We start from the raw sequence: 15,427 nt of genomic DNA on the forward strand, positions 1-15,427 counted from the left end.
TTCCAAGACGATGTAACCATTATAAAAATATATGTACCCAACATTACATCACTGAAATATATTAAGTAAATACTAACATATCTGAAGGGAGAAATAGATAACAAAAACAACAGTAGGGGACTTTTAACACCCCACTTTCAACAATGTATATATCATCCAGACAGAAAGTTAATAAAGAAATATTGGACTTGAACTATACCTTAGAACAAATGAACCTAACAGACATTTATAGAACATTGCATCCAACAGCCACAGAATACACATTCTTCTCAAGTACACATGGAGCTTTCTCAAGCATAGATGATATACTAGGTCACAAAACAAGCTTTAACAAGTGTATGAAGGCTGAAATCATATCAAGTATCTTTTCTGACCAGAATGATATGAAACTAGGAATCAATAACAGGAGGAAAACGGGAAATTCACAAATATGTGATAAATAAACAACATACTCCCAAACAACCAAGGGGTCCAAGAAGAAATCAAAAGGGAAGTTAATACATGTCTTGAAACAAATTATAGTGGAGAAACTATCAAAACTTATGGGTAGTTCTAAGAGGGAATTTTATACTGATTAACACCTACATTAAGACAAAAGAAAAATGGCACCCAAACTGCCACCCAGCCTTTGTGCTGCTGGTGCTGGCCAGCTGCCTGCATACTCCATATCTGCAGTGCCCACCACTCACATCACTTAATTATTTGACTTTCCAGTGTGAGTAGTAGAACAGGAACTCTTCTAAGCACTGTGTGATCTTAGGTAATTAGTCCCTCTAATTCAATTCTGTGGTTCTTTCCTCACATATAAGTATTGATTAGTACTCAGCTAAGGTCTTAAAGAGGATCCCTGCAGCTTTCCAGAGCTCTTTGTGCAGCTACCTCCTCTCTGATATTTTGCCCGGAAAGTTCACTTTCTTGCCCTCCCCATACTTGCACTCAGTGTCCTCAACTTAAGCAGACCGATGCCCCCCGCCCCGAGGTTCCCTCCATATATTATGGCTTTCAGTATTTCTCCAGGCTGTAAGCTGGAAAATATGGGGCTCACTCACCTCATTTATTTTTACTGGCTCTCATGGATCACTGTCTTTCTTTGCCAGATTTCTAATGCCTTGTAAAGCATTGTTACATGTATTTATTCTAGTTTTTTAAATTATTCCTGGCTAAAGATGTAAACCTAATACCTCTTGCCCTATTTCGGCTGGAAGTGGAAGTAGCTGTTATGTCTTTTCAGAGGACAGTTTGCCCTTTTATATCAGTATTTTAAATATGTTATTCTTTTGACCCAGCAATTCCAGTCAGTCTTCTAGTTGCTGGAGATATAGCAGTGAACATGATAATGTATTTCCAAATAGCTTACAATAGATTAGAGCGGCAGACAACAACAACAAAAAATTAATAAATAATTACAACTCACCTTGTTAGAAAGTAATAAGAAATGCTAAGGAGAAAAAAAAAATTAAACAAGGTAGGGGGATAGGAGGCACTGCATACAGGGAGGTGTGTCAACATTTTAGATATGTTCACTTGGAGGGACTCACTGAGAGGAATATATTTTATCATAACCTACTAAATTCAAGAGAGCAAGCTATATGGACATCCAGAGGAAGAGCACTCCAGGTAGATAAAACACTCAGTGCAAAGACCCTGGTGTGTTTAATAAATAGTAAGGGATATTCTTTTTTTTAATGTTTTATTTATTTCTGAGAGAGAGAGAGAGAGAGACAGCGTGAGCAGAGGAGGGTCAGAGAGAGAGGGAGATACAGAATCTGAAACAGGCTCCAGGCTCTGAGCTGGCTGTTGGCATAGGGCCCGACACAGGGCTTGAACCCATGCACCATGAGATCATGACCTGAGCCGAAGTCAGACGCTTACCGACTGAACCACCCAGGCGCCCCTAGTAAGGAATATTCTTAACAAACCCTATAGCGCCTAAGCCTATGTTCACAAAATGGCAGCTTTTTAGAACATTATTACTAATGATTGTGAAACTTTATGGCCTCAAAGCTCATCCGCTTACTACTATGCATATTCTCTTTCCTATGTCATGAAACATTGAGACATGTACTGCCTTGTGATTGTGCTTTCACTGCTTTCTATCATTGTCCAGCTTTTACACAGGGTTTCCATGTGCTCCCAGTCATTTAAGTTCTGTGACTGTGCAGCCTGATAGAATGTTGGGCTCTGACATTTCTCTTTGCACTAATCATTGAGGTCGATTTCATTATTGCACTAAACAACGGTCCCCTTCCTCCCTCACCACATGTGTGTCCTTCCAAAGTGGGTGGTGCACTCTGGCCAAAAGCTCAGTCTCCCCAGAGACAAGAAAGATTCTCAAATACATATTCGATACTATGTATTTGAGAATCATAGCTTCTTCTCTTTTGTCCAGCACTTTTTATATCATATGAGACATTTTGGTTTTGCCCTTTCCTTTTTGAATAAGTAATACATACAAGGTATGAAATTTTAAAAGATCAAAATGATATAGGAGTGAGAAATAAGTTTCCCCCATCCTTTCTTCAGCCACCCATTATTTGTCTTGAAGAAACACCAGTTTCTTTGGTATCCTTTCAGATATATTTTGTGTATTTAGAAACTTCCATAANAGAGCAAAGGCAATGCAATGGGGAAAGGATAGGCAACCTTTTCAACAAATAGTGTGGACATAATTGGATATCTTTTTCTTCAGCTTCGCACATTTTATTTATTTTTATTTTTTTGTCAATTTTTTTTATTTACAAATAATTTATTGTCAAGTTGGTTTCCATATAACACCCAGTGCTCATCCCCACAAGTGCCCTCCTCCATGCNGATGGACACTTAGGCTCTTTCCATGTTTTAGCTATTTTTGAGAGTGCTTGATTTTTATCACACTGTCAGGTAGGTGGTATTCTCCCCATGTTGCAGATAAGGAATCTAAAGCTTAGAGATAGGATGTAACTTGCCTAAGTGTTTTCAGGCAGTAAGTGAAAAATCCAGGACTGATATTGCCGTTTTTGTCTGCATTGTTTCCTCCACACTATGAAGTGCCAGGTCCTGTATCTTAAACAGGATAGAAGACCTCTAAATACTTGCTGGCAGCTAGAGTGACTTTTAAAAATTACCCCAATTCTTCTAGTCATATTAAAATTATTATAGATATTAATTGCTCTAGATGTAATGCTAGTGAGCATCAATTGGTAGTTAGCATTAGGGAAACAAAAACTCAATCTTTCTAATTGTTTCCTGAAAATATTCTCCTTTTACAGATCTATTCAGGTCCACCTGAAGAAAGTGCTACACCCCCAGTGCCTCCACCTCGAGTGACAGCAAGAAGGCACAAACCAATCACAATTTCAAAGCGCTTGTTACGGGAAAGAACAGTTTTTTATACTTCTTCTGTGGATGAAAGTGAAGGTCAGTACTGAGGTATACCCTTGGCTTCTTAGTAGTGATTAGACACGAAAAGTATATTGAAGGGCAGAAGTGGAGCCATTTTTCTCAATGTAAATATAGACTTTTTCCAGTTCCTGAGCCAGGCAAAGCAAGGTTTGTGCCACTGACAAATTGTTAGTGGATAAGACAGAGATGAACCTGTAAAGCCAGCTACCATGATCCCTAAGGAGGACAGTGAAGGATCCAATATGTTCTTAGATATGTACCTCAGTGCATTGAAATGGGTGAGGAATGTGTTTCTGAATGCTCTGAGATTTTTTTAATGTTTTATTTTCAGTTTTGAGAAAGAGAGAGTGGAGGAGGGACAGAAAGAAAAGAAGACAGAGGATCTGAAGCAGGCTGTGCATTGACAGTAGAGAACATGATGCGGGGCTTAAACTCATAAATGTTGAGATCAGGACCTAAGCTGAAGTCGGATGCTTAGCTGACTGAGCCACCTAAGCATCCCTGAATACTCTGAGATTTTAAATTCAAATTTAGTTAGCATGGAGGTGTAACTTCAGCAAGTTGACTGAATAGGAATTTTCTTTTCTGTTTTCCCATGGTAAAATGAATTTGAACAAACTTCCATGCATAAAAATCCCTTCATGAGCACTATAGAATCCAGCTGAAAGATTATAGCACCTGAGGGGAGCACAGAAATAAGAAATAGTGCATTGCAGAGGGTAGGGAGGACACTTTAGTATTAGACCTATCACCCCTACCACAGTACAGTACAGAGAGAAATACTATCTACATGGGTGAAGGAGAGTAAAGTGAACACATACTTCATAGCCCCAGTGGCAGGCCCACCCCAGTGAACCCAATTACCCATCTTCCATTGATCCAGGCTCCAGGGCTACCCCCACGGACCTAGGCTCTAGGCCTGCCCCAGCACCAGGCTGTTTCTTACAGCCCCAAGCTCAAGGACTAACATAGCACCAGGATGTCCCTGTGGCCCCAGCCTGGCCCCTGCATACCTACTCTACAGAATGCAACCACAGACCCAGCCTCCAGGCAGGCCTCCTGCAGATCCAGACTACAGGTCTGCCTCAGTGCCAGCCCATCTGCCTGTTCCTAGACTCCAAGCTTGCCCATGCAGATCCAGGCTGCAAGTTTGGCCACCCACTGACCCAGGCACCAGATCAGCCTACCCAAGGACTTCAGCATCAAGACCACCTGTGTAGCCCATCACCTGGGCCACCCCAAATCTCTTCTTGCTCTGATTCTAAAGGGCTTTCCTTTCCAATCATCTGTAATGACAGGGAAATGTGCCTATATCTTCAAATAGGCAATCACCAACACAAGGCCACAAGACACAAGAATAAGGAATAGCCAGGGGAAATGACACCAGTAAAGGAGCAAAATAAAGCACCAGAAACTCACCCAAAAGCAATACAGATCTATTAACTGTCAGACAAAGAATTCCAAATAATTGTTTGTAGAATGCCTAGTGAACTAAAGGACAATGCAAATAGACCACTAAATAAAATCAAGAGAAGAATATGCAAGAAGTTCAAGAAAGTGATAGAAACCACAGGGAAAAAAATAAAAACAAGGCATGGAGCTGAAGAATGAGTGCACTGAAAAATTCAATAGAGTGCTTCATCACTAAGAAGAAGAAAGAATCATTGAGCTCAAAGATGGGTCACTTGAAATTACCTAGTCATGGAAAAAAAAGAAAAATAATTGAAAAAGAGTGAAAAAAAAACTTGAGACTTATAGAACATTGTCTAACAAACTAGTATATGTATTGTGGGAGTCCTGGAAGGAGCAAAGAAAGAGAAGGAGAAAGAAAGCTTATTTAAAGAAATAATGAGAGAAAACTTCCTACATAGGAGAGGGACATGAACATCCAGATCATCAAAGCCCAAAGAAGCCCAAATAGATTACACATATATTTTCACCAAGACAGATTATAATAAAATTCTCAACAAGACCAACAGAGAACTTTGAACATTGCAAGAGAAAAGTGAGCACATACAAAGAAACTCCCCTGGCCTCCTGGGTGGCTTAGTCAGTTAACCGCCTGATTCTTGATTTTAGCTCAGGTCATGATTTTACAGTCAGGAGATTGAGCACCATGTTGGGCTCTGCAATGAGTGTTGAGCTTACTTGAGATTCTATTTCCCACTCCCTCTACTCTTTCCCTGCTTGCTCACACACACACGCTCTCTCTCAAAAAATACAAATAAAAATAAGTAAATACAAAAGAAACTCCCATAATACTATGAGAAAATTGTTCAGCACAAACTTTGCAGCCCAGGAGAGAGTGGGATGATATATTCAAAGTACTGAAAGGAAGTTTTAAAAACGTGCCAACCAAGAATAATATACCAGACAAAACAATCCTTCAGAAATGAAGGAGAGAGAAAACTTTTCCAGAAAAACAAAAGCTAAGGGAGTTCATCACCACTAGACCCAGTTTACAAGAAGTGCTTAAAAAAAGATTTTCCAGGTTGAGACAAATGGACACTAACAAGAAGAAAACATGAAAGTATAAAACTCATTAACAAAGATATAGTCAAATCAAGAATACTCTAATACTGTAATACTGATGTGCAAATCACTTTTTAAAAGTTTTTATTTTATTTCCAGTTAATATACAGCATTATATTAGTGTCTTTTAAAAATTTTTTAATTTTTTTTTTTTTTTTCTGAGAGAGAGAGAGAGAGACAGCGTGAGCAGGGGAGGGTCAGAGAGAGAGGGAGATACAGAATCCGAAGCAGGCTCCAGGCTCTGAGATAGCTGTCAGCACAGAGCCCAATGTGGGGCTCAAACCCACGAACCGTGAGATCATGACCTGAGCCAAAGTCGGATACTTAACTGACTGAGCTACCCAGGCGCCCCTGTATTAGTTTCTTATGTGCAGAATAATAATTCCGTACTTCCATACATCACTCCATGCTCATCGTGACAAGTTCACTCCTTAATCCCCATCACCTATATAACGCATCACCTATCCCCTTCTGGTAAACCTCAGTTTATTCTCTATATTTAAGAGTATGGTTCTTCATTTGTCTCTCTCTCTGTCTCTAATTTTTTCTCATTGCTTGTTGTTTCTTAAATTCCACATGAGTGAAATCATATGGTATTTGTCTTTCTCTGACATTTTGCTTAACGTGTAAATAACTTTTAACTCTAGTAATACAAAGGTATTAAAAATGAATATAGCTCTAGTAATTTTTTAGTAGATACAAAATTTAAGAAGATATAAACTATGACACCAATAACATAAAATGTAGAGGGAGAAGAAGTTAAACTGTAGTCAAGTACAGAGGTTTTGTATACAAAGTTGCTTTGTTATTAGATTAAATTAATGACTATAACTATACAAAGTTTTATGTAAACGTTATGATACTCACAAATATAAAATCTGTAGTAAATACACAAAATATAAGGAGAAAGGAAACATAGTACACACTACAAAAAATCACAAAGAAAGATAGCAAAGAGGAGAAGTGGAATATAAAGAATCAGAAACAATTAACAAAATGCCAGTGGTAAGTTCTTAACTGCCAATATAGACATACCTCATTTTATTGTGCTTCACTTTAATTGAATCTCACAAATACTGTGTTTTGTTGTTTATAAATTGAAGGCTTGTGGCAGCCCTACATTGAGCAACTCTGTTGGCATTGTTTTTTTCCCAACAGCATTTGTTTGCTCACTTCATGTCTCAGTGTCACATTTTGGTATTTTTTGCAATATTTTAAACTATTTAATTATTGTTATATTTGTTACAGTGATGTATTATCAGTAATCTTTTATGTTACTTTTGTATTTCTTTTGAGGCACCATGAACAGTGCTCATATAAGGTGGCAAACTTAATTGATAAATGTTGTGTTCTGACTGCTTTATCAGATGGCCATTACCCCATATCTATTCCTCTCATCATTCTTCTCTGAGACACAACAATACTGAAACTAGTCTAATTAAATAACCCTAAAATAACCTGCAAGTGTTTAGGTGAAAGAAAGAGTTGCGAATTCTCATTTAAAAATCAAAAGCTAGAAATGATTAAGCTTAGTGAGGAAGGCATGTTGAAAGCTAAAATAGGCTGAAAGCTAGGCCTCTTTTTCCAAGCAGCCATGTTGTAAGTGAAAACAAAACAAAACAAAACATAAGAAATAGAAAATGCACTCCAGTGAATATATGAATGATAAGAAAGCAAAAACAGCTTTCTTACTGATATGGAGATAGTTTCATTCATTTGGATAGAAGATCAAAACAGCTACAACATTCCCTTAAGCCAAAGTCTAATCCAGAGCAGTGCCCTAACTCTCTGTTCAATTCTATGAAGGCTGATAGAAGTGAGGAAACTGCAAAAGAAAAGTTTGAAACTAGCAGAAGTTGGTTCATGAGGTTTAAAGAAAGAAGCTATCACTATAACATAAAAGTGGAAGGTGAAGCAGCAAGTGCTGATGTAGAAGTTGCATCAGGTCATCCAGATCTAGGTAAGATAACTAATGAAGGTGGTTACATTAAACAACAGATTTTAAGTGTAGATAAAACAGTGTTATATTGGAAGGAGATGCCATCTGGCATAGCTAGATGAGGAGCAATCATTGCTGGGCTTCAAAAGAGAGGCTCACTCTTGTTAGGGGCTAATGTAGCTGATGTTTTAGGTTGAGGCCAGTGCTCAGTTACTATTCAAAAAATTCTAAGGCAATTTTAAGTATTACACTAAATCTACTCTGCCTATACTCTATAAATGGAACAACAAAGCCTGGATGACAGCACATCTGTTTATAATATGTTTTACTGAGTATTTTAAGCCAACTCTTATGACTTACTGCTGAGAAAAACAGAGTACTTTCAAAATATTACTGCTCATTGACAATGTCCAGTGGTCACACAAAAGCTCTGTATGTTAGAGGTGTACCAGAAGATTCATGATGTTTTCATGCCTGCTAACATAACACCCATTCTGCAGCCCACGCATCAAGATGTAATATTACCTTTCAGGTCTTATTCATTAACATATGCACATGTAATGCTATAGCAGCCATATAGAGTGATTTCTCTGATGGATCCAGGAAAAATAATTAGAAAACCTTCTGGAAAGAATACACCATTCTAGTGCCATTAAGAAACTTGTGGTCATGTGAAGCGGCCAAAATATCAACTTTTTTTTCATAAATAGTTTATTGTCAAGTAGGTTTCCATATAACACCCAGTGCTCCTCCCAAAATATGCCCTCCACCATGCCCATCACCCCCCCTGCCCCTATCCCACACCCACATCAGCGTTCAATTTGTTCTCAGCATTTAAGAGTCTCTCATGGTTTGCCTCCCTCCCTCTCCCCCACTATTTTCCCTCTTCTTCTCCCTCATGGTCTTCCGTTAGCTTCCTCCTAATCCAACTATATGTGCAAACATATGGTANTAATATGTTTTACTGAGTATTTTAAGCCAACTCTTATGACTTACTGCTGAGAAAAACAGAGTACTTTCAAAATATTACTGCTCATTGACAATGTCCAGTGGTCACACAAAAGCTCTGTATGTTAGAGGTGTACCAGAAGATTCATGATGTTTTCATGCCTGCTAACATAACACCCATTCTGCAGCCCACGCATCAAGATGTAATATTACCTTTCAGGTCTTATTCATTAACATATGCACATGTAATGCTATAGCAGCCATATAGAGTGATTTCTCTGATGGATCCAGGAAAAATAATTAGAAAACCTTCTGGAAAGAATACACCATTCTAGTGCCATTAAGAAACTTGTGGTCATGTGAAGCGGCCAAAATATCAACTTTTTTTTCATAAATAGTTTATTGTCAAGTAGGTTTCCATATAACACCCAGTGCTCCTCCCAAAATATGCCCTCCACCATGCCCATCACCCCCCCTGCCCCTATCCCACACCCACATCAGCGTTCAATTTGTTCTCAGCATTTAAGAGTCTCTCATGGTTTGCCTCCCTCCCTCTCCCCCACTATTTTCCCTCTTCTTCTCCCTCATGGTCTTCCGTTAGCTTCCTCCTAATCCAACTATATGTGCAAACATATGGTATTTGTCCTTCTCTGCCTGACTTATTTCGCTCAGCATAACACCCTCGAGGTCCATCCATGTTTCTACACATGGCCAGATTTCATTCTTTCTCATTGCCATGTGGTATTCCATTGTATAGATAAACCACATCTTCTTGATCCATTCATCAGTTGATGGACACTTAGGCTCATTCCAAGATTTGGCTATTGTTGAGAGTGCTGCTATGAACATGGGGTCCATGTGCCCCTATGCATCAGCACTCCTGTATCCCTTGGGTAAATTCCTAGCAGTGCTACGACTGGGTGATAGGGGATTTCTAGTGTTAATTTTTTGAGGAACCTCCACACTGTTTTCCAGAGGGGGTGTACCAGTTTACATTCCCACCAACAGTGTAGGACAGTGCCCTTTTCTCCACATCCTCACCAGCATCTAGAGTGTCCTGATTTGTTCATTTGAGCCACTCTGACGGGCTTGAGGTGGTATCTCAGTGTGGTTTTGATTTGTATTTCCCTGATGATGTGGGATGCTGAGCATCATTTCATGTGTCTGTTGGCCATCTGGATGTCCTCTTTGGAGAAGCGTCTGTTCATCTGCCCATTTCTTCACTGGATTGTTTGTTTTTCAGGTGTGGAGTTTGGTGAGTTCCTTATAGATTTTGGATACTAGCCCTTTATCTGATATGTCATTTGTGACTATCTTTTCCCATTCCCTCGGTTCTATTCTATTGCTGTATGTGTCTGTTTTTGTGCCAACACCATACTTTCTTGATGATGACAGCTTTGTAGTAGAGGCTAAAGTCTGGGATTGTGATGCCTCCCGTTTTGGTTTTCTTCTTCAATATTACTTGGCTATTCGGGGTCTTTTGTGGTTCCATACAAATTTTAGGAGAGTTTGTTCTAGTTTTGAGATGAATGCTGCTACCATTTTGATTGGGATTTCATTGGGTGTGTAGATTGCTTTGTGTAGTAATGACACTTTAACTATATTTCTTCTTCTGACCCATGAGCATAGAATGTTTTTCCATTTCTTTGTGTCTTCTTCAATTTCCTTCATAAGTTTTCTATAGTTTTCATCGTACAGATCTCCTATTATCTTTGGTTTGGTTTAATCCTAGGAATTTTATGGTTTTTTTTGTGCAATTGTGAATGGGATCAGTTTCTCGATTTCTCTTTCTGTTGCTTTATTATTGGTGTATGAAAATCCAACCAAATTCTGTACATTGATTTTGTACCCTGCAACTTGGCTGAATTCATGGATCAGTTCTTGTAGGCTTCTGGTGGAGTCTGTCGGGTTTTCTATGTAGAGTATCATGTCGTCTGTGAAAAGTGAGTGTTTGACTTGTTCTTTACCAATTCTGATGCCTTTGATTTCCTTTTGTTTTCTGATGGCTGATGCCAGAACTTCCAGCACTATATGAAACAACAGTGGTGAGAGTGGATATCCCTGTCGTGTTCCTGGTCTCAGGGGGAAAGCTCTCAGTTTTTCACTATTGAGGATGATATTAGCTGAGGGCTTCTCATAGATGGTTTTATGGTATTTAAGTAAGTTCCTTTTATCCGGACTTTCTCGAGGGTCTTTTTTTAAGAAGAGATGCTGTATCTTGTCAAATGCTTTTTCTGCATCTAGCCAGTTTTTTGGCGTATAATTTTTCATAGTATTCCTTGATAATTGCTTGTATTTCTGTAGGATCGGTTGTAATAAGTCCATTTTCATACATGATTTTGTCTATTTGAGTGCTCTCTCTTTTCTTTTGAGAAGCCTGACTACAGGTTTGTCAAATTTGTTTATTTTTTTAAAAAAACCAACTCTTGGTTACATTGATCTGTTCAATTGTTTGTTTGTTTGTTTGTTTTCTATATTGTTTATTTCTGCCCTGATTTTTGTTATTTCTCTTCTTCTGCTGGGTTTGGGGTGCTCTTGTTACTCTCCCTCTAGTTCCTTTAGGTGTGCTGTTAGATTTTGTACTTGTGCTTTTTCTAATTTCTTTAAATGGGACTGGACTGCAATGTACTTTCCTCTTAGGACTGCCTTTGCCACATTCTATACAGTTTGAATCGTTGTATTTTCATTTTCATTTCTTTCCATATATTTTTTAATTTCTTCTCTAATTGCCTGATTGGCCCATTCGTTCTTTCATAGGATGTTCTTTAACCTCCATGTTTTCGGAGGTTTTCCAGACTTCCTCCTGTGATTTATTTCAAGTTTCATAGCTTTGTGAAATGAAAGTGTGCACGATATGATATCAATTCTTTTATACTTATTGAGGTCTGCTTTATGTCCCAGTATCTGATCTATCTAGGAGACTGTGCCATGCGCACTTGAGAAGAAAGTTAATTCCATGGCCGCAGGTTCTAGAGTTCTAAATATATCTGTCACATCCATCTGGTTCAATGTGTCATTCAAGTCCATTGTTTCTTTAGTGATTTTCTGTCTAGTTGATCTATCCATTGCTGTGAGCTGAGTATTAGAGTCCCCTGCTATTAGCACATTCTTATCCATAAGATTGCTTCTGTTTCTGATAAATTGTTTTATATATTTAGGTGCTCCCATATTTGGTGTATAGACATTTATGATTATTAGTTCTTCCTGATGGATAGACCCTGTAATTATTATACAATGCCATTCCTTATCCCTTGTTACTGTCTTTAATTTAAAGTCCAGTTTGTCTAATATAAGTATAGCTACTTCAGCTTTCTTTTGACTTCCAGTGGCATGATAGATATTTCTCCATCCCATTACTTTCAATCTGAAGGTGTCCTCCAGGCAAAAAAATGAGTTCTTGTAGACAGCAAAGAGATGGATTTTGTTTTTTTATCCTTTCTGGTACCCTGTGTCTTTTGATTGGAGCATTTAGTCCATTTACATTCAGTGTTATTGTTGAAAAATATGGGTTTAGAGTCCTTGTGTCCTTTGTGAGATTCATGCTTATTGTGGTGTCTCTGGTATCTTGCATTCCTTGCAACACTTCCCCCTGAGAGTCCCCCTCGGGATTTCTTGTAGGATTTGTTTAGTGGTTACAAATTCTTTCCATTTTTGTTTATTTGGAAAGGCTTTTATCTCTCCTTCCTTTCTGAGTGACAGGCTTGCTGGATAGAGGAGTCTTGGCTGCATATTTTTTTCTGTTCATCACATTGAAGATTCCCTGCCATTCCTTTCTGGCCTGCCAAGTTTCAGTAGATAGATCTGTCACCACTCTCATAGGTTTTCCTTTGTATGTTAGGGCCCTTTTATCCCTAGCTGCTTTCAGAATTCTCTCTTTGTCCTTATATTTTGCCATTTTCACTATGATATGTCATGCAGAAGATTGATTCAAGTTACGTCTGCGGGGAGTTCTCTGTGCCTCTTGGATTTCCATGTCTTTCCGTCCACAGATTGGTGAGGTTCTCTGCTATAATTTGTTGCAGGACTCCTTCAGCACCTTTCTCTCTCTCTTCCTCTTCTGGAATTCATATGATATGGATATTGTTCCATTTGATTGCATCACATAGCTCTGGAACTCTCCTTTCCTGTTCCTGGATCAGTTTATCTCTCTTTTTCTCAGCTTCCTCTTTTTCTATAATTGTGTCTTCTAAATCACTTATTCTCCTCTCTGCGTCTTCAATCCAAGCATTGGACGCCTCCATTTTATTATGTATCTCATTTATAGCATTTTTTAATTCATTACAACTATTTTTAAACTCCATAGTCTTTGTAGCAATAGTTTCTCTGATGTCTTCAATGCAATTTTAAATCCCAGAGATTAATTTTATGACTATTGTTCTAAATTCTTGTTCAGTTATGTTGCTTATATCTGTTCTGAGCATTTCTTTAGCTGTCATTTTTTCCTGAAATTTTTTTTTTTTGGAGGAGAGTTCTTCCGTTTCATCATTTTGGTTAGCTTTCTATCTTTTATTAATTTTAAAAGTTTGTTATGCACTCTGCACCTGCGGGTGCTGCTGTATTAAAGAGGGCTCTTTGACTGCCCAGGACCTTTCCATTCAGGAAGTGTTCTTTGAATGGATACTCTTGGTTTCTCTTGTTGAGACTTTGGTTATTTCATTTCCCTACTCATAGTGGTATTTGGGACTCTCTATCATGTGTACTTTGGCTTGTTTCTTGAGGTAGCCCCGGAAAAGAAAACAGACAGACAACCACAGAGGGAACAAAGGTACACGAACGCACAGACAAATCCAACAAACATGCAAGCTGAAAGGGAAAAAGAAAAAGAAAAAAAGGAAGGGACAAATAAAAAACCAAAAGAAAACAAAGAGGGGAAAAAGAGGAAGGAGGGAAGTCAAATAATAAAAATCAAAATTAATAAAAAATAAAAGAAGAAGAAAAGAATAGAAAAAAGAAAAAACCCAAAAGATAAAGGACAGTCTAAAAGCATAAAACCAGAATTCCCAGCAACAAATAAAGAGCCAGGTGTATGCAGTGCTGATGGAAGAGCATATACAAGGAGAGAAATGACAGGGCGGGGAGGAATAAAAATTGGAAATGAAATGACCAGGCAGAGAGACTAAGAGGCTTCATTCAGAGGGAGAAATCGTAGAATATGTTTAGAGGTGAGGGGAAAGAAAGAGAGATGTTACTCAGAGAAACTATATAGTCTGCTTATTCCAGAGAGGGAGAGAGAGAGAGAGGTAGCAGTGGAGGTGTAGAATGTACATCTAGAGAATGGATTAAATGTGACTGATTAAGCAAACCAGGTACCATTGTGCCCCAACCAGCAGAGTGGAGGGTTACGAATGAGAAAATATATTCAATATAATTGAATAGAAAGAATTATCTAAAATTAATCATGGCAGTGCATCCACATTGGTCTTTCCCTGGGCTCCAGTAAAAAAAGAAAAAAAGCAGCTCTCTAGCAGGGATGAGCGTGATTTGGTGTAGCCAGGTCTTAGTCTTCACTGTGTCCCACCAGGGGCTCCCTGAGGCCCCACGTTGGTGGTTGTGGTGAGAAAAATGGCCGCGCCCCAGTCCCTTCTTGAACCAAGCATTGCAAATCACTCCTTTGGGTCGGATCTCCCTGTGCTGTAGGCATAGCCAAGGTGGACTGTATTCTATGCTCCATGCCCCGCCTGGTTTTCAGGTCCCAGTCCGTGTGCCACCTGAAACACAGTCCCCCAGGTTGCTGTTTCCCTGCTGTTGGGGGTCAAGTGGGGGGGGGGAAGTGATGCTACCTCAGATCCGCTGGGGTCAAGAGGCACCACAGCCTGGGATCCACTGCCTCAGCGCTGCCAGAAGTCAAGCCTGGAGAAGGCAGCCTTGGGCCGCAGCCTCCATGCTGTTGGGAGGTCAAGCCTGACGAAAGCAGCCTCAGGCCCACAGCATCCTCGCCACCGGGGATGGTGCCGGGAGCCCAGCAGAGCAGTTTTTCCTGGCCCCCTGTGGGACCGGGGACACTTAGTTCAAAGTCAGCACCCCAGCTAGAACTAAAAACACTCTCCTTCCAAGCCGAGTTTTTTCTCTTCCTCAGGGACAGTTCTATGAGCAGTTTCAGCTGCTCTTTAGTTTCCCCTCAACTCACCTCGCTGCCCGCGAGCCGGGCTCCCTCCCCTCCCTCCGTGTCTCCACTCCGGGCTTGTTTTTATCTTCCCCAGTTGGCACTCATGCACTTATGAGGTTGCCTTCCCAGTGTGTTCTGTCTTTCTCTTCTCAAACTCCTGTGGCTCAGTGTCCTATGACATCAGGCCTTCTCTGTTTGAGAGATGCATGCAAGCGAAATGCATGGAGCTCCCTACTTTTCTGCTATCTTGCCTTCTCCCCAAAATATCAACATTAACGGGAGTTTTGAAGAAGTTGTTTCCAGTCCTCATGGATGACATTGAAGGATTCAAGACTTCAATAGACGAAGTAACTGCAGATGTGGTGGAAGTAGTAAGAGAACTATAATTAGAAATGACTGAATTGCTGTAGTCTCACTATAAAACTTCCACAGATTAGGGGCAACTGGGTGGCTCAGTCGGATAAGCATCCGATTTTGGCTCATGTCATGATCTTTTGGTTCACAAGTTTGAGCCCTGCATG

The 15,427-nt window shown here is 39.5% G+C and overlaps 1 protein-coding gene and 1 pseudogene across 1 annotated transcript in view; both read left to right on the forward strand.

The window, feature by feature from the left end:
• Positions 1-15,427, forward strand: part of OPHN1 (oligophrenin 1) — a 404,963-nt gene that overhangs the window by 331,496 nt on the left and 58,040 nt on the right. Inside the window, 1 exon segment of the mRNA XM_077769252.1 lies at positions 3,249-3,396. Coding sequence (XP_077625378.1) covers positions 3,249-3,396 — 148 coding nt within the window.
• The window catches only part of LOC144235696 (brain and acute leukemia cytoplasmic protein-like), a 1,216-nt pseudogene continuing 1,003 nt past the window's right edge, over positions 15,215-15,427 (forward strand).

The sequence above is a fragment of the Crocuta crocuta genome, unplaced genomic scaffold, assembly GCF_008692635.1.
Source record: "Crocuta crocuta isolate KB4526 unplaced genomic scaffold, BGI_CrCroc_1.0 scaffold1012, whole genome shotgun sequence".
NCBI classification, from domain to species: domain Eukaryota; kingdom Metazoa; phylum Chordata; class Mammalia; order Carnivora; family Hyaenidae; genus Crocuta; species Crocuta crocuta.